Source organism: Eretmochelys imbricata, chromosome 12, assembly GCF_965152235.1.
Source record: "Eretmochelys imbricata isolate rEreImb1 chromosome 12, rEreImb1.hap1, whole genome shotgun sequence".
In the NCBI taxonomy this organism is placed as follows: domain Eukaryota; kingdom Metazoa; phylum Chordata; order Testudines; family Cheloniidae; genus Eretmochelys; species Eretmochelys imbricata.
In genome coordinates, this window is record NC_135583.1 from 37898687 (window position 1) to 37918674 (window position 19988).

Below are 19988 nucleotides of genomic sequence, written 5' to 3' on the forward strand. Positions count from 1 at the left end.
TTGTGTGTGTACAGCAAAATCACCATTTAGCAACATTTACTGAGAAAAAGCTAATCCTTCCAAGCCTAGCTATAGGCATGTAAACCCCAAAGGGACCCATCCAAATAGCGTGTGATTACACAGTTTGCATGTTTTTGGACTCTAAATTTCTCCAGTGTGCTGAACTGGATTCCTGCTGAGTTCTAGTTTTCCAGCAGGTGGCTGGGCACAGCCTGGAGCCAGCTTCCTTTCTAAGGCCTGGCACCAGTGAAGGAGAAAGCTTGCTCACTGTGCCCTGCAGTTTCTGGAGCAAGACCTCGGCTGGCAGTGCCCTGCTGAATTAGGCTATGTGTGGAGTTAAAAATGGTAATCTTGCCAATGTTGAGCTCTGAGACAGACAGGAGCCCAGCATCTGCTGAGCTCTGCACTCTGAGCTCCTCTGGCGCAATCCCTTTGGAAGGGAAAGCAGAACGTTGGTGATCTTTGCACACATTCTGTCTGTGTCATCTTTACTCAATTGATTGCATTGGTTTTGCCTCCTTGCACCCTGAGGTCAAACTAGCTGATGAAGTCAAACTGTCCCCTGTCTGTTTCATGCACCATCACTAACAGGCACCAAGAACAGAGTCATTCTTTGGGTGTCTTGCTTGCTTTCTGAAGAATGTTGTAGGAGGCAGAGTGTAAAATGCTGCACTCGTCAAAGCAAGTGTTTTAATCGCTCTTCCAGAGACCAAAGGCCAAGAACGTTTGTTTTCTTCAACAGCACTTTTTAAAAGGAGTTTATATATTTGAGAAACTGTATGGGAATTGGCCATATACATATTATCAGAACTACTGCCGCTGCAGCACCTTAAATTGGAGAGGGGTCAGAAAAGAGCCACAAGAATGACCTAAGGATTCAAATACACGCCTTATATTGGGTGCCTTGATCACAATCTATAAGCGCCTACACAGGGTACAAAATTGTGGTAATGGGCTCTTCCATATAGCAGACAAAAGGTCCAAGAAGATCCAGTGGGTGGAAGTTGAAGCTAGACAAATTCAGGCTGGAAATAAACCACAAGTTTGTTCCAATGGTTAATTACCCTCACTGTTTACCAAGGGTTATGGTGGATTCTCCATTACAGAGAGTTTTTAAATCAAGATTGGATTTTCTTTTTTTTTAAACAATCTATGCACTAGTTCAAACAGGAATTAGCTCAGGGAAGTCCTATGCCTGTGTCAGACCAGACAACGGTGGTCCCTTCTTGCCTTTTAATTTATGAATCTGTGGAAAATAGCCCTTAAGGAACTGGCCATAGTGATGCCCTCCATGCACCAGGGCTTTTGGGAGGGGGGGCTATAGTGTGTATAGAAGACAAAGCCCCTGCTATTGGGCTGGTCCTGATAATAATCGGGACATCTGGTCTCCCTATATCAGTGTCATCTCCACTACTCTCACACTGCCACCTTAAATAACACGTTAGGAACTAGTCATATCAATGCCATCAGCTACTCCAGTGGAGCCAATTTATCTAAACCTGGCACCTGTGAAAGAAACAGAACGTGTCAACAAGCGACAGGTCTGCGCTGCTTTCTGCAGTTATGCATCATGCTGATATTATTACACAGAACCCTGCTGTGACAGAATGATTGCAGATGTAGGTGCATAGCAATAGTACCTTCTAGCCTAGACTCAAGTAACTGACCACACACAAAAAAACCCAGACATTTATTTTGAGTACACTTAGTACTTGTTTTTTTAAACTATTTTGTGTAGAATGTATCCTATTGCCATTTAGTTGGGGATTGGTCCTGCCTTAAGCAGGGGGTTGGACTAGATGACCTCCTGAGGTCCCTTCCAACCCTGATATTCTATGATTCTATATTCTTATTTTCTATGTAAATGAGTTTGTCAGAGCACTGCACTCAGTTCTGGGCACTTGCAGTGACAGATTTGGAAAACTTAGAGGGAATTCAGAGATCAGCAACAAAAACGATTGAAGGAGCTGGAGGGACTGACTGGGGTGTGGAGAAGAGTCAGTCTATTGGCAGTGCTCCCTTTACCCGAGTGTCTAGGCACTAACATTTTTTAAGGGTACATCTATAGCTTGGCTGAGTGGGGCGTGGTAGGATAATGGTTTACCATTAGTCAAAGGATGCATACAGCAAGGACAAGGAGGGATTGTAGAAGGGCAAGCAACTCCAAGCAATGGGATGAAATTAAGAAAAATGTAGGCTACCGGGAACACTGCAAGAACAATTAGTCAGTAGAAAAGTCCCCCAAGGGAAGGAGTGTTATGTCCAGGACTTGAGACTTTAAAAACATGGATTGATAATGACCTATAAAAAGGTACAGTAGGTAGGGCTGGTTGAAAACTCACTGCCAACTGCCTTTCAGTGGAGATTTGTTTTTGATGAAATACAAGATTTTGTGAAAACTGCTTTTCATGGAAAATTTCAATTTTTCAATCAAAAGTGAACTTTTTGATCTTTTTGGCCAAAAACCAAAAAAAAAAAAAAAAAATTGATTCAGAAGTGCTGCCTTGGTGCCTCATGGGAGCTGTAGTTTGTGTGCCTGCTGCCCCTAATCTTTTTTATGGGTGAGATTCCCCAGCCAGACTACATCTCCCATGGTGCACCACGGCCAAGGACTCCATATTGGCTCAAGAGAAGAGACCATGGGAGATGTACTCCAGCTAGAGAGCTCAGCCTATAGAGAATGGGATCCTGAGTAGAGTGAATGAATAATAATTATTTTTTAAAGAGGCTTAACGCTTTCCTGCCCCCACTGCAAAAAAAAAACAAAAACAAAAACAAAAAACCAACAACCCTAAATGAAACAAAATGAAAATTGGGAAAAAGTTCATTTTGGGTCGGTGTTGTCTTTTGTTTGACCCAAAACAACTTTCTTTTTTTCTCCCCCAGCTGAAACTATTTGGCAAATTCAACCCAAATTCGAGCAAAACTACCTGTGACCTAAACTGAATTTTTTGGTGAAATATATTTGTCCAAAAAACTTCACCTAGCTGTTGTCGTGCCCCCACCCTCCAGCTACAGCTCCCACGAAGCACCATGATGGCATCGCCAACTGAAACTTTGGCTTTTCCACTAAAAGTTTTCAGCTGACAACCTTTTGCCCCAAAGTCAAAGTTTCCCACAGAAAGCACCTGTTTTCTAACTAGTGACTTCAGGGGATAATTCTGCTCAGGCTGAGGTGACCCACGGGTTTTGATTCGGAGATGAAGGAGTTTTGGTCAGGTTTGTGCATCAGTGTTACTGCTCAGAATGCTCATTAGCCAGTTGATTGTCTGTTTCCCAACTCAGCATCAGGCCATCTGTTTTAGGGGTGGCAAGCACTGAGTGCCTCCTGGAGAGGCTGAGCATGCCCGTCTTTTCCGGGCAAGCTGAAGGCTCTTTGCATGGCCTGGAGTTCCTCAGCACTTCAAAGGACTGAGTTCTTAGTGCACATTTAATACCCAATATTTTCAAACAGACTAATTCCTTTGCTGCAAACAACTGCCACAGCAAAACCCTGACAAAAGGTTACAGTAGGGGCTGTCTAAGGGGGAGAGGTTCCCATTAAAGCGTGGCTTTTGTAGCTCCAAACGGGGCTGATCTGTTTGCCGTGTGAGGTCTCTCTTGAAGAAACAGGTTCAAGAACATTGGACACCCGCAGGGCACTGAACAGTCCCAGGGCTGGTGCCTAGACCAGAAGAAAAGCTCTGTGTTTAGCTAGGTAACTAGTCGGGGTAGGGAGGAAGGGGACTCTGAGCTAGGATGGCAATGATCATTGCTACTGCTGCAGCTCTTTGAATGACACCTCTTTCCCACTTGAATAACTGAGGTACCTAATTAGTCTTTGTCGCTCATTCTCTTGCAGGACTTCCCACTCCAGGGCTAAAGCAGACGCAGCTGTGACAGCAGCGCAGAAAGCTCAGGAGGAAGCTCGGATTGCCAGGATCACTGCCAAAGAGTTTTCGCCTTCCTTCCAACACAGGGAAAACGGTCAGTCTGCACTGCAGAGCCGGCCAGTCTCCCTAGATGACTTCATTGTGTGTGTGCGTGCATGTGTTGAATGGTACAATGCATAGGGGCATTTTGGGGGTTCTCGGGGACAGGGCGGCCTGGAGCTACAGGGGGACAAAGAGGAAGTTTGCCCCCACCCCAATAATCTTCAAGGGCCCCCAAACTAGCCAAAATTTGTACAAAGTTAGTCAGCATTAAGTAGTAGAAGTGACAGTGACAAAATACTGACACAGTAGCCAAATTTTACTTTTTAAAACTCTTATAATGCAAGATTTTTCAGGGGTCTAACTAGTCCCACCGACTCCTGGAACGTTGGTTGTTTTTTAAATTGCAACATCCTGGGCCCCCAAAATACCCACTTGCCCCCACAGACTGGGATTCTAGAACCAGCCCTGCACCTGGGTCTATGTCAATTATTGATCTTACTCCCATGCTCCTGTTTCATCACTGAGCCAATCCTTACATGCTTTCTCCTTTCAACTCCTTGAACCTGACCTGCCTCTTTAGGCTTTCCAAAATATTGTTCCACCCAACCCTGCTCAGCTCAGATTGTGATCCAATGTGAGGACAGCCAAGAACAGATACAGCTTTTTCAAAGACATTAGACTTGTGCAGCACCTGGCTCTGGGGCTGTCTGCCCCTCCCAGCCCTTTGAGAGTCACCCAGTCAAAGCAGGCTCTAAAATGATAAAGCCGTAGAGAAACAGATCAGCTAGGAAGACCCACCCATGGCCTTAGACTTCACCCCCACCCCATCATTGATGTGTGAATCTCAGTGCTCTTGTGAGGATGCAGCTGTTCTCCACCTGCATTCAGTGGGGTGCCACTTTTGTGTTACCAACTCACAATTTTATCATGAGTCTTGCAATAATTTTACTTAAAACTCCAGCTTTTGGAGTCATATGAAAATCTCAACTTTCATTTTAAAAAAAGTAAGTTTCTAGCTCAACATTTATTTTTTATTTTATTTTTTTTAAATCTTCTGATTTTTAAGCCAAGCTCATGTTTCTTGAACCTGACTCATGAGGGGTTGGGAACGTTGCTGTTTTGTTTAACTTCTTCCTCCTTTCCCTATAAATATATGGGTTGGAGGATGGTTGGGTTCACAGGTGAATGATCATGTGCATCATAAGTAGTGTAGTCTAGTGGATAGAGGCATTGGAGTGGGACTAGGAAACCTGGATTATATTCCTGGCTCTGTCCCTGACCAGCTGGGTGAGCTTAGGCAACTCAGTGCTCTGTGCCTCAGTTTTCCCATCCATAAAATGGGAATAAGGATACTGACCTCGTTTGAAAAGTGCTTTGATATTTACTGATGAGAAGCATTATAAAAGGATTAGATAGTAGTATTGCATGTGTGTGTGTCCATTGGTGACTATGTGTAATTGTGTGTTTGAATCTGTGAAAGGGGGTTTGTGTATCAGACACAGCAAAGAGAGGGTTTGTGCATATAGGTCTGTATGTGCATGGAATGTGGTTCCTCATTTGGTGCCTGGTCTGAGGCTAGGAGCAGAAGTTCTGTCAGAGGCAGTTCAGCAGCCAGCATGATGAGGGAGCATCAGCTCAGCTTACTGTAAAACCAGGCTTGAAAGCAGCTTGTTTTCCTCTGGGCACTACTTTGCTGCTTGATGTTTTGTCCAAAGTTTTACCCATCGTAGTATGAAATTTGTCAGGGCTGTGAAACTGCAGGGTATTTATGGACAACAGGGTTGATCTCATGTAAGGCTCATGAGAAAGCAAAGCCAAGCCCCAAATAAAAATAAAGCCAGGCAGGGCCATATTAGGCCACAAAAGTTCCAGAGGCAGATCATTCCCTTCAAGTGTGTATGCATGCGCACCAGAGAGTAGGAGGGGGACAGGTATAAGTGGGGGTAGTTGGGAAGATCTAAGACTAAACTGCATTGATTAACATAGGTGAATGGTATTATTCAAACATTTTAGCAGACTACACTCTCATGAGAAGGCTGCTACCACCAGTTTTTCTCAAGCTCTTCAATCGGAGGTTACTCATGCATCCTAATTGCTTCAGTGTCTGATGTTGGTGACTCATTACGTTGGTGCTAGTCTCCCTGAGTCTGTGCCCCAGTGTGGGATTAAGGGGCTGTGCCATCTTTAGGACAACATGTTCCATCCACTTGTTGGAGTCATCAAGGATCCATGGTGCTTTTCATAAGTGTTGGGACGGCTAGCTGTTGCGGCCTGGCCAAATTCAAATTTGAGTACATATATTTTCCTATGTTCTCACATTGTTTCAGCTGGATGTGAAATTCATCTTCACTTTCCATTGTTGCTGCGAGCGGTAGAACCGCTTACCTGTGCCACTCAAGAGGTGGCTGCATTTCACTGGTGCCTGACATGATTCTCATCTAGAGAGAGAAAGCTGAATTCATCCCTCGTGTGATTCCACAGAGTTACACTGGGAGTGTCTTTTGCCCACACTAGGTAAAATTTGTGACTTCTTTGGCATGCTTAAGCATGAGCTACACCATATAAATGTACGATATTATCCTTGTTATTATACTAGTAACAATCAACAGCCACAGTCCCTTTCTGCAGGGAAACCGCCCTGATGAGCGCTCCTTGAGATCACATGTTTGGCTACCTTAGATGGCCCCAGGAAGCCCTTCCCAGTGCTATCATGCATCAGTCTGTTAGAAGGACATTACATAAAACATTTCAAAGATTTGTGTATTGGAAAATCCTTGTATGGCAGGAAGATGGACTAGGAATGACCCCAGGAGGACTTTTCCAGCTGAGGATAGAAATATATTCACAGGCATGATGCTTGCTGGTTGAGGGCAAGGTGACAATGCAAATGTTACATAACCCAAGGGTTATATAGACATAAACATTAAGGTGCCCAGATCTGAGATTTCTCCATTGCTTTGGGGCTAAGCATTAGCTTAATGCACTCGTTATGTGGAAAATTCTATAGAAATTAAGATGGGACTTTAGGCCTCTAGAGAAATTTCTATAGAACCCCAACTGAATTTAAAGGGGCACCATCAACTTAAAATTACAGTGCTGGCCTGAAAACGTTTCTGCCTGCTAACCTCTCAAATGACCATAACCAAAAGAAATTAGAGCAAGAAAATATTTTCTGTATTTTTAATGTGGTCACACTGGGCATTTGTACATAGTCCATTTCTTTAGTCACTCTGTTGTTTCACACAGCAACAAGGGAGATGGAGACATTTTTAAAAGCAGGCAAATGGGGTTGTAAACCCGCAAAAGTTGTCAGGGGTCTCTGATAGCGATTTGTACTACTTTTCTTAATAGATATATTTCAGGTTGACTGTCGCTTTTATAGAGAGAATAATCATAGCCAACCCATATGGCAGGGTGCGACAGGGTTACCACCTCCAGAGTCCCCTCCCCCCGCCCATGGCCTGGGGTGGCCCTACAGCATCTCTGCCTCAGTTTCCCCACAATGACTTGGCCGTTCAGCTAAGGTATTAACAAAATTCCACCCCTTCCAGGGTATCCAGTTCCAAAAACAAAACACAAACTTTTTGCCCATCTCCAGCAAGGCCCAGCTCCTCTTCCCCAAGGGGGCTATCTTCTCTTCTCTAATTCAAGCACTCCCCTGAGCACACTTTGGACTCAGTTTACATCCTGTCCTTTTCATCCTCCCCTCAACCCCTTGGGGTTGCTCTCTCTCACAAGCAACCCCTCCCAGGTTTTCCTGCCTAGATTCCTCCACATGCCTCTCTCTGCCTGGCTTGTGTTTGCCTCTGACCCTCTCACCACCATCTGCTCCTCTTTTTAGCCAGCTGGCCACTGCTGGGCTTCCTTTTAAGTCCCACCCTGCACAGGTGTAGCAGGGCAGGACTAACAGACCTTAAAGGGGTAGGCCATCTGTTAGATAGGGATATAGTTCTCTACCAAATTCGAATGGAGGATTTAAAAACCCGATTGTCATTTTCAGAGTTCCCCGTAAGGGATCAGGAGAAATACACAGAGAGACCTACAGCCCCCCGTTCCCTCCTCCCCGTTAAACATTCCCACATTATGCTCGGTCTTCCTTCCATCACATGTCAAGGTTAAGTCTCAGGTTGTTTCCAGACCCCATTGGTTATAAAATAACTATACAGATTTAAAGCTTCACAAACCTATGCAGTATGATTAAAAAAGAGTCTCTGGCCTTACCCTGCCCCTGTATGAGACTCCCATATTCCAGTGAGATTCTTTGTTTGGCATGGTGATACCAGCAGGGTGGATATTGGAGTGTCCCTTCGGAGTAGGTTAGTCTGGAACTGGAAAAGGAGGGGAAGAAAAGGACCTGTTCAGTGCCTCCGGAGCCACATCTCCTGTACTCTCATGCAGCATGGAGTATTCAGCTGGTGCTGTAGGTCTAAGGATGGCTGTCTGCTTTGCCTGGTTTCCACTGAGAGCAGCAAAGGGGAAAGGAGACCATAAGGGGGCCAGTTGTGGCTCCCTAAACCTGGGGCTGTTCTATGCCAGCCATGGCCCAGAGGGGCTCCTGTAATATATGCTGGCTGGCGTGAACCCCTGGGAGCCATCTGCTAGCTGGGAATTGCTGAAGCACGATGTGCTCCAGCCACAGCCTTCTCCTGCCCCCTTCCCAAGCCCAGCATGCCCCCTACACTAGGCACCACAGAAAGGCTGGCATGGGACCCAGATACTCTAGGGAGGAGAAGGGAGGGGATCCATGGTTGGAGAGATGCAGACAGGTTCCGAGTCCTTTGTGCCACCAGAATGGCACAGAGGGGATACAGCTGTTTCGAGAACCTGACCCTAGAGGTATAAGAATTTTTTCCCCTCCAAGTGACTGGCTGCTCTGAGACGCTACTCATGGTCTCCTCACTGTCCCTGCTTTTCAAGTTCAAACGCTTTATTTTCGTGCTGTTAAAAAACACCCCTCCTCCTGCCTCCCCCCCCAATTGGTTCATCTGTCAGATTTACTGAGCAGTGGGTTTGGCTCAGACACATTTGTAGTTTGTAGGATGGGGCTGGCATTCAGCATCTGCTCCTCACTTAAGTACAGCAGGCGTTTGATTATTCACTCCTCACTGTTGTTCCTTTGTTCTTACTGTATGCATCTGTCTGTCTTTGCCCTGAAACATTTCTGACCATTTTCCTCTCTGTCTTTCCAGGAACCTCCCCCACTACCCCAGGTTTACACGATGTCAAGCCAGCATCCTTGACATCTGTACCCCTTCCATGTATCCATTCTGTACATTCCATGCGCTTCCAAATGGCAAGGAGCATGAAATAACCTCCTAGACCTTAATTATGGATGCCAATCTGAGTGTCTGTAATGAGCTCATATGAATGCCCCTGAATGTGGGAGGTGGGGTTTGAAATCTGGATATAAATCTGACTGGTCCCAAAATCAGAATGTGTTTAGTTTTAATCCATCAGTAAGATGGGTTCTGGATCTGTGTCCCTTGCTATCCATCAGAGGAGTGAGGTTCTGGAACATCCTTCCAACAGGAGTGGGGGCAAACAACCAAACTCGTTTTAAGATGGAGCTTGATACATTTATGAGTGGGATTATAGGAGAGGGTTGCCTGGGATAGCAGGGCCTTGATTGGAGGACCTAAGAGGTCCCTTCCAGTTCTGTGTGCTGGGGTTATGGGCCAGACCCACCCTGACACAAACACACGCATGCCTGCACCCTGAATATTTACTGTGGTGTATTTCCCTTTGCTAGCCAGAGAGGGGCTTGCATTGTGGACAGAACCACTTAGAAAGTAAGCAAGAAAACTCAATAAAGGGACCATGTCTGTTTTGCGAGAAATGCGGATCTGACTGAAATATCCCTCCGGGTTATCACTTCCTTTCAGAGTTGCAATTCGTCTATCAGAGAGCTGAGCTTTTTAACAGGTCTTCCCACTCCCAGGGGCTTTTTCAACCCTGAGATATTCAGTATCTACATCTCCTATTGCTAAGAGACATTTCCTTTTTAACATTGCCTCTTGAAAAAAGACTTTTTAGGTAATAGATTTTTTTATTAGTTTCTTAGCAGGGATCTGCTGTTTGATTTGTGCTGGGGTTTGTGTGTCTGCTATTGGTGGGTGGATGTGTGTTAGTTTCCACTTAGAACGCATTAAAAAACCACACACCCCAGCCAAGTTCATGCCATGAACTATATGGTATGAAACCTGGAAGTGTCTGCTGAACAATTCAGGCAGATAAAAGCCAGGAGTGTGCATCTCAGTCTGGCTACTTGTCCTACCTGCAGCTCTGTAACCTCAGGGTGTGAACTGGTCAGCATTCACAAGCTGAGTGGGGTCAGGCGTTGGATGGGAGTCCTCAAGAGAAAGCGAGGTGATGCAGGAGGGGATGTTGGTAGGGTTTCTTGGCCCTGTAATATTGGAAAAAACGTAAAATGGAAGGTCCCTTACAGGAGTGCTCATTAAAGAGCCTTCTGCCCTTTTCGAAAGAGCAGGCAGGCAGTGCCCTGGCCTACTTCTAACTTACATTACATTCTCCCGAGAAGTCCCCCTGCACTTACAGAGGGAGCTGGCATTCTACTCCACTTTGTGTTCTCAGTTGGTAGTGTAACGTGTTGTGTAACAAAGCCACTGTGAAACAGCTGCCACATTCTACCTCAGAGGTGGCTGCATTCCAGTGATGAGGTGATCCCTCTATTTACCCAGGGCTTTGGGATTCTTTAAGGTGAAATGTGCTACAGAAATGTGTGATATTATTTGTTATTGTCTGAACTGAACTTTTTAAATACAAAACAAAATATCTGTAAAAGGCTTCCCTCCCCTTTCTACAGCTAGCCTGATTGCCTCTTCTTACATTTCCCCTATTCTTTCCCTTAAAAGTCCAAAATCACTGTCACTTAACCCAACACTAGAGCCCTGCCTTGCTGTTTGCAGGCACCCACGGAAATGTGGGGTCACAGCATTGGGGTGTGATGTAGGAACCAGCCATGGGGGCAGAATGAAGCAGTTGGCTTGGGGAGAGGGGGAATTGCAGCAAAGGTCCCCTAGCAGGTGAGTGGATGGGAGACTGGCAAGCTGCAGTTGTCTCATGGGGGTGCTATATAGGACTGGGGAGGAGAGCTGGTATGGAATAAGAGTTTCTATGGGAAAGCAGATCATGGCAATTGTTATCTGGGTAGGTTGGATTTAGCGAGGAGGTCAGGAATCTGTATTGTGGTAGCATCAAATGAACCAATCAGGACCTTGAAGTGAAGGGTTCTGCACCTGCACATAGGAGAATGGGAGAGCTTACAGTCCACTGTGGGACAAGCGAGTGTGACAAGCCGGAGAAGGGATGGAGGAAAGGGAGATAAGGGTGATGATGAAAATGTCATACGGGTCCATAGGAAGCTGCAGACGCCACAGGAGCGGTGGCTCTGGGAAGGGATTTAAAGGACAGAGCAGCTGGGTGAGGATATTCAACATTTCAGCGGTGGTGGGAAAGAAGGTGCCAAGACGCTTGTGGGTGAAGCAGATGAGAGGGTCGGGGAGGCTGGGCAGGGACAACTCAATGAGCCACAAGAGCAGATACACAGAGAGGGGCCCAGGGTAAGGGCAAGAAACTTGAGCTAGATACGGTGGGAAAAGGGGGAGCCAGTGGAGGGATTCAGGGCAGGGGGGTAACGAAGTGATGATCTCAACAGCTGGGTTTTGAATGAACTGGAGGAGGCTATGGGGTTGCCAGAGCCAAGGATGGGGCAAGAGCCAAGACAGGGGATGATGTGGGCATGGATGAGGGGTTTGGTTTAGGTTTAGGCAACAAAGAGGACAACTGGGGCTGGAGGAAGCCCTAGAATTTGGGATTAAGATTGAATTTGGGGATGGGGGGGAAGGAAGTTCTCACCCTTGAGAGCCACCCAAGGTTAGCCTCTCACTAGATCTACTGATACAAAGAGACATGGAAGTGAAGGGGACATTCCTGGGCTGTGAAACCTCCAGAGACAAGGCTGTGGAATGGTACCAACTTCTCACTTATGCCTCCAAGCATTGGTGTGGGACCTGGGTCCCTCGCTTGCCCCTCCCTCAAAGCCCAGCTGCTACGCACTGCATTGCTGGTGCGGCAGGACACCTGGCCACCTCTCAGGACTGTGAAGTCCCAGCATGTGACTTGATGTAATGCAACTTAACTGCAGCGTCTTCCAGTCAGACACAGGCGCGTGACAGACGGGCACATAGTCTGCTACAGCAGCCTAGAACATGCCGTGGTGCTTCCTTGAGAGAGGAGGCCGCAGGCTCCTGTCTAGTTAAAGCTCTGTAAAGTATCACAGAATGTTAAACAAATACATCCCTGCAGCCTGCACAGGAGGGGATGCCCTGTCTCCACCCAACAGCATGCTCCCCTCCCCGTCCGTTTGGTAGTCTCTTCCATTGCCCCATGGCGCTCTCTCTCTGCTGTTACTGGAAGTTGTGAGTGACCTGGCTAGTGCTAAGACCCAAACTACGCAGGGCTTTATTATACCTCCCTGATCTAGGCCAGCTGGGACTGAGCTAGTGAACTTGAGGTGAAATGCCCTTTTGTTCTTGTAGGCCAGCATTCAGTCCCCATGGTGGAATTCCTTTCAGTGTAGTTAGCATCCCTCAGGATACTTGATCAGCAACCATTAGGAACTGTGGAGGGCATCATTTTATTAAAAAGTGAAAGCAGTGCTGGTCAAAGGTGCCAGGTGGACAGCTTTGTATGCATGTCCCATCACAATGGTACCTGTCATAAATATAAAGGAAAGAGTAACCACTTTTCTGCATACAGTGCTATAAAATCCTTCCTGGCCAGAGGCAAAACCCTTTCACCTGTAAAGGGTTAAGAAGCTAAGATAACCTCATTGGCACCTGACCAAAATGACCAATGAGACGACAAGATACTTTCAAAGCTGGGGGGGGGGGGGGATGTGTGTGGAGGTGGATGACAAAGGGTCTGTCTGTCTGTGTGATGCTTTTGCTGGGAACAGATCAGGAATGCAGTCTCAGAACTTCTGTTAGTTAGTAAGTAATCTAGCTAGAAATGCATTAGATTTCCTTTTGTTTAATGGCTGGTAAAATAGCTGTGCTGAATGGGATGTATATTCCTGGTTTTGTGTCTTTTTGTAACTTAAGGTTTTGCCGAGAGGGATTCTCTGTGTTTTGAATCTGATTACCCTTTAAGGATATTTACCATCCTGATTTTACAGAGGGGATTCTTTTACCTTTTCTTTAATTAAAATTCTTCTTTTAAGAACTTGATTAATTTTTCATTGTTCTTAAAATCCAAGGGTTGGGTCTGTGTTCACCTGAACAAATTGATGAGGATTTTTATCAAGCCTTTCCCAAAAAAGGAGGTGATGGGCTTGGGGGAAGACATCTCCAAGTGGTCTCTTTCCCTGTTCTTTGTTTAACACGCTTGGTGGTGGCAGCATAGGGTTCAAGGAGAAGGCAAAGTTTGTACCTTGGGGAAGTTTTTAACCTAAGCTGGTAAGAATAAGCTTAGGGGGTCTTTCATGCAGGTCCCCACATCTGTACCCTAGAGTTGAGAGTGCGGAAGGAATCTTGATCGTACCTAAACACCTCCTACATGTATCCTCCCAGTCCTCCTGTCAGGCAGGGAAATGCTATTAACCCCTTTTTACCCATGGAGAACTCAGGCCAGGTCTACCCTTAAAATTTAGGTCAACGTCGCAATGTGGCTCAGGAGTATGAAAAATCCACCCCACTGGATGACATACCTCTGCCGACTTAACCCCCAGTGCAGACGCAGCTAGATCCATGGAGGAATGCTTCTGTCAACCTAGCTTCTGTTGTTCAGAAAGGTGGTGTTCCTATATGGACAGAAAAACCCCTGCCATCGGTAGCAGCTGCATCTCCACTGCATGGGTTATCCTGGCACAGCTATGCTGGTATAGTCAAGCCTTGAGACACAGAGATCAAGGCTCAGATCCTCCAAAGGTATGTAGGTTCCTAACTTCCATTGAAATCAGGAGCCTAAATACCTTGGAGGATCTGGGCCTAAGTGACTTGCCCAAGGTCACACAGGAAGTCTGTGGCAGAGCCAGGAATTGAACCAAGGATTCTGAGTTTCCGTCTGATCCCACTGTATTCCCAGAATGGGTACAGCACAGGCAATGGCAGCACAAGATTTTGCCACGCTGCCCCCTTGCCAACCTCCCTTCATCAAGGCCTGGCCTCTCCAGGACCCATAACTTCTCTGCTGAAACTGCAACAACCAAAGGGTTAAACATCACCCGATAGGAGATGGCCATAGCACGTTTCAGTGCTTTGCTCATTGGCTTTAGAGATCAATGCCAGCTAAGGATGCTTCAAGTCCGCTAGCACATTGAAATCCAGACATGAATGTTGTGTGTTCTCTTTTGCAATTTCACAGTGGTTCTTCTAGGAATACCACATGCTCCAATGCTAATTTTAGCTTATAATAATTGTTGAACATTCTTGGATGCTGCAAGCCGGCAAGATTGTACAGCGCTGCTGTCAAGTTTCTTTTAAAGGCAACACCCATGTTTCAGAGAACAACTGAATGCTTTTACCCAGGGTGGTGGGTTAATATGGACACAAAGTGCAGCCGTCTGGCATGCTGTATATTACATAAGGGCTAAAGATGAGAATATCACATTAAGAAAAGAGACCTGTCTTAAACCACTAATCAAGGGACTGAGAAAGAGCAGTGGCTTAACTGAGCTAATAAAAGGGCAGCAGAATTATACTCAGTACAGGAAAAGATATATTAAGGAGGTCTCCTAGAACAGGAAATTGCTTATTAAGCATCCCTTGCATAGTTTTTCATGGGTGCATTCATTGTCCCCCACTTCCAGGGTATAGTCTCAGGTTTTTTCCCCAGCCCTGGTAAGGGGCCATAGCTCTAAGGGTTCTTCCCAGAGTCCCTGCCTTCTTCAACAATCCAGCTGGGACACATCTTAGTACCCACAGCTGGTGTGCTTTCAGCAGCCCTCCATGGGCTCAGTCTTACTGCCCTCAGCTGGTCAGGCCAAGTTCTGGGCTCAGCCTGTCCACACTGACTTGTCCACAGTCCTGTCAACCAGCCAACAGTGCACCTGGTCCTCCCTCTTCAAGCTCCAGGCAAAAACTACACTGTCACCACACCTGTTTGACTTTTATATGGCCCTTCTGGCCCCTGACTGGTCGCTCCAGTAGCCCCTCCAATTGGTTGGTTCTCTGCAGCCATTCTAGGCTGCCTGGAGGACTTCTCCGCTACTCTATTCTGGGGCAGGGTGATGCAGAGCCGTGAGGCCTCCAGTAGGGGGCCTCCACACCTAGTCGACCCCATCACAGGGTGAAAGCCACTATTTACCCCAATGCAGCAGGCATGGATTTCCCCAATGGACCTCCAACTTTACAAGGAAGTTTCAAGTCCACCTAAACCTCCCGCAAGGGGCGGCAATAACCAGGCAGCCTGGATGTGCAATATGGAGAACATTGTTTAGGCTTGGCCAGATAACCCCCAACCTCATCTAAACAAATTAATCTGGACACTTGGGGTGGGGGGGGAAGAGCTGGCTCAGTGGCTTGGCAGACTGAGGTGGGTACAAGCTCAAGGTCTAAGAAGGCCCAAGATTACGTCTTTCTGCCACACTGATCACCTGTCCTTAAAAGATGCAAAGAAGCAGTAAGGCTCTCAAAGGAAACTTATTTGGGACAAATATTTAAAAAGTGCTTAGCACTCAGCAGCTCTCATTGAGAACAATGGGGAATTCCCATCCCCGACTCCCCCCCTTGAGAAACAATGAGGAATTCCTGCCCCCTCTTTGCCCCCCTTTGAGAACATTGGGGAATTCCCACCCTTGACTCTCCTGGAGAACACTGGGAAATTCCCATCCCCCACTCCTCCACTGAGCGCAATGGGAGCTGCTGGATTCTAGAAATCTTGTCCCTGGTTTTAAGCTTTCTCTAGGAAAGGATGTTCAAGAAGCACCCTGCGGGGATGGGGGAGGTAAGGGGTGCTTTAGAGTTTAGTCAGGAAGAACAAAGAGGTTAGGGTAAAAGTTCATTCCACACACACAGACTGGCCTCTGTCCCTGAAGTGGAGGAACCCCATTTCTATGCTGTAGGTGCACCCATGGTAAATTCAGTTTGGTGAGGGAGATGCCCAGACTATTCTCAGGAGCTGTACCCTTTGGAGGCCAACAAGGGGAGATTCTACAAAATTAAAAAGTAGCAAATGCAGAACCGATAAAAGGAAATACTTTTTCACTTAACACATTACTAGTCTGGAACTCACCGCCACAGCAAATTGTTGAGGCCGAGAACTTAGCACGATTCAAAAAGGGGCTGGATATTTATACAGACAACAAGAATATCCAGAGCCGGAATAATTAATAAACAAAAATTCTGGGAGGAATAGTAAATCTCCTGCTTCAGGGCTTAAGCCAATGTCTAACTATTAGAGACCAGGATGAGACCTACCTGCTACTGCAGGGTTTTTACACCTTCTTCTGAAGCATCTGATGCTGGTGCATTTCAGCAACAGGATCCTGGATTAGATGGACCTTCGGTCTCATCCAGTCTGACAATTCCTAACAGCAATCTGAAGGGACTCCTATGTGAGATGTACATCCTCACTCTCACTGCATATGGGGCCAACCCTGAGCTCCCCGCTTAGTTTTAACTCAAGCAAATTCTCACTGAATTCTCATGAGACAGAGTAAGAAGGAAGGATATCAAAGGGAGGTTAATGCCCTGGACTAGAATTTAGGAGAACTGGATCCAATTCCTGATTCTGGCACGGCCTTCTTGTGGGGTCACTTAAATCTGTCGGTGCCTCAGTTCCCCATATGGCAAACAGGAGTAATAATTTGAGCTGGCAACTTTCAGTGAAAACTCTTAAATCAAATTATTTCAGAGAACATGGGAATTGTCGTTCACTCCTCTTGTCCCAGTTCCCTTCTGAGGGCTGAGATCCCCAGCTTGACTATATCTCCCATAATGCATCATGGTTCCCCCCTCTTCACTGGGGAAGCAGTGCATAGGAGTCCCTGTTCATGATGCATTATGGGAGATGTAGTCCAACTGGGGATCCCAGCTCCTAGAGGAGAACGGGGGCAAGAGGAGCAAACTGCAACCCCTATAAGACATTACAGCTCCCATTTTCAGCTGAAATATTTCAGATTTCAGCCATTTTTCAACAAAAAACAATTTTCTGTGGAAAGTGGACACTTTTCACAAAGGCATCATTGAATTGAAAACCCAGGTTTCCACTGCAAACCGATTTCAACAGAAAATTTTTGACTAGCTCTCATAATGAGCCTTCCTTTGTCTTGTCTGTTTAGATTGCAAGCTCTTTGAGGTAGGGACTGTCTCTGACTTTGTGTCCGTACAGCGCCTCGCACAATCGAGCCCTAGTTGCAGTTGAGGCCTCTAGGTGCTATTGCAATAATAATAATAATAAAAATAAGATCTAAGCATCATCATGATTTGGATCTGGGTACGTTGTGGATCCAGGTCTGTGCTAAAAGGGGAACCATGGGCTCACAGATTGTTTGCTTTGAGTTGAGCTAGAGACCACTTGATTCTTCCGCCAAGTCTAAGCTACGAAATAAGAGTGCCTTCCTTTTGTTCGGGTGAACTCACACTGCACTTTTTTTGTTTTTTTTTAAACTTTTCATTAAGACAAGGTTACAATAAAATGTTAACATACTACATCACTTATCTAGGCTCAGGTTAATATTCCCAAGAACCTGGCTAAAGGTTCTGCTCTGGAAGTAACCTCTGCTTGGAGACATCTTTCAGGGAGATAACTTGAATCTGAGGTATGGCTTGAGTCTAGTCCAGTACTACTTCAGAGACAGCAAACAGACTTCTGCTATTTCCTGACCATAATTTCTTTCCTGGCTTGCCTTCTTGAGCTAGAGTCTCTCTTGTGTGCTTGAGGAGGAACAAGATGACACAAAGCAAATTATCCAGCAGGATCAGGCAGAAATTAAAGCAGGCATTTCATAGCGTTTATTTTTAAACCATGGCAAGAAAATTGAGTTCTTCCTTTTTGAGACTCATTTCTCATCTAGCCATAGCAATTGCAATTAGGTGTATTTGAGGGGTGTCAGGCAGTTAATATAGATATCAAGTCTTTCATGTAACTTAGCATGGCTTTAGCTGGGAACAAATATGCTTTTGGTGTGTTAAACGAGCATTAAGAACCTTTGGCTTTCACTGCTTCCTTGGACTCACTGGTGTTTGTTAAGGGATTAATAAAAATGCTGCTTTCATAGCCGAGTAATCAGGCTGACGTGAAATTTATCTTGCTGTCCCATCACACTTGACTAGGTCCTACTGGAAAATGCAGTCACCAGCATAGCCCAAGCATGGCAAAGTCACATTTTCCCTCTTGCTGTACTGTGCGATGGAGTTGGTTTTTCTGAGAAGCCCACTGTGAGAGCAAGCAGAGTGCAAATGTGTCTGTAAACAATGGAGGCAGCAAAGTGACACTGGTAGAGCAGGAGATGGGGAGGCAGGATGCCTGGGTTCTAGTCTTAGTTCTGCCACTGACTCACAGCATGACCTTGACCAAGTCACTTAATCTCTTTGTCTCAGTTTCCGCTACTGCAGAATTGGTATAATAAAACTGGGCACTTCAGAGGAGTTATGAGGCTGAGTTAACTAATTTGTGAGGGGCTTTGAGATCCTTACATGTGACTACAAAGTATTATTTTTAATATAACTGGCCAGAGTACTGGTTCATCCAAACAGCTTAAATCGAAGACACCACATCCTTCCAACAGCAAATAGTAGGGTTTGAAAATTTGGAATGGGGAGGGAATCTGAATGCTGATTGGCTGATGAGGATGTGTGTAGGATGCAGATGCCATGCAGAAATGCACTCTGCAGGGTACGCTGTGTGGGGTGGCATCAGGGTGCATTCTGCTTACTTCCTCATAAACTAGATTCAGCAATAATGGAGACTCAGAGGGATTCTCATGGAACATGAACAGGCATTTCATCCTAGTGAGTCTCAAGTCTCCTAGGCACTCAGGGCCACCATGGTGCATTGCTTTGAAAGCACAGTATGCTAGTCATGAACTACTGCCCTGCCTATAAGTCTATAACATCATCCAGCCCTTCAAAAAAACTGGGGCCAGTTCCGGGGGGCCAGTTCTCAATCAGAGTCTTGCCTCAATCAAAAAAAAAGGAGTACTTGTGGCACCTTAGAGACTAACAAATTTATTACATTTGGCTCCAGAAGCCTGCAACTTTAGATTATCTTCAGAGTAAAGTTCAGCTCAGAATCCTGACCCTAATGCTCTCAAAGTGCAGGGATGTTTGGACCCATTGTAGAGACAGGGGACAACTGTCAAGTTCAGATCTGGCTCTGAACTTTCCCTAACTTCCTTGCTGTTTCAATCTGGGGGTTTGATTCAAGCTCATCTCTAGTCCTGCCAGTTCCAGACAAAATGACCTTTGCATTGTCAAACCAATTCAGATGGGTAGCCCACTTGTCTAGTGGACTTCAGTCCCACTGCTGGACGTGCGGTAGTAGGGAAGAGAAAGGGGTGTTCACGTACATACTGTGAATGAGATGCTCAGTGGTATGGGCAGAGAATGGCCATGTGGCTAGTGCCCAGGACTAGGATCGGGGATCCAGCCACAGCTTTTCCCTGGGGGCCTTATGAACACCGTTGGCCTCTCTGTGCCTTAAGGACCTCAAAGGGAAGAGAACAAGGACAAAGCATCAGTGTTGTTCGAGGGCCCGTCTGCACATCACAGGTGAGTTGGCCAGGCAGAAGAAGGTATTTTGAAATGCCTGGCAGATCACCCGAGCGCCCCAGCCAGCACTCCCTCGCCCCACACCAGGCTATGATGTGAGCCACTGCAGAACTTGTGTGGTGCCTGCTGGGCCTGTCTGCATGATCCCTGCCCTGCCAGGCTCCAGCTCGTCATAACGTACAGCACTTCGGATGCTGTGGGCAGTATCAGGCACAGTCTGAAACCAGCCAAGTCTATTCTGTCGGTCTCGGAGCAGGGAGAAGGTTGTTGTCATGGGCCTGACCTCTGGTGTCCGATACGGTCAGTCCTGTTCTTTACCCTGAAAGGCCCTGTGATGCTCTCA

General features: G+C 46.2%; 1 protein-coding gene across 1 annotated transcript in view; it reads left to right on the forward strand.

Annotated features, from left to right (window-relative positions):
• Positions 1 to 19988, forward strand: part of JPH3 (junctophilin 3) — a 114099-nt gene that overhangs the window by 82053 nt on the left and 12058 nt on the right. The window contains exon 3 of the mRNA XM_077831285.1: positions 3842 to 3966. Within this exon, the coding sequence (XP_077687411.1) occupies positions 3842 to 3966 (125 nt within the window). The remainder of the gene's footprint in view (positions 1 to 3841; positions 3967 to 19988) is intronic.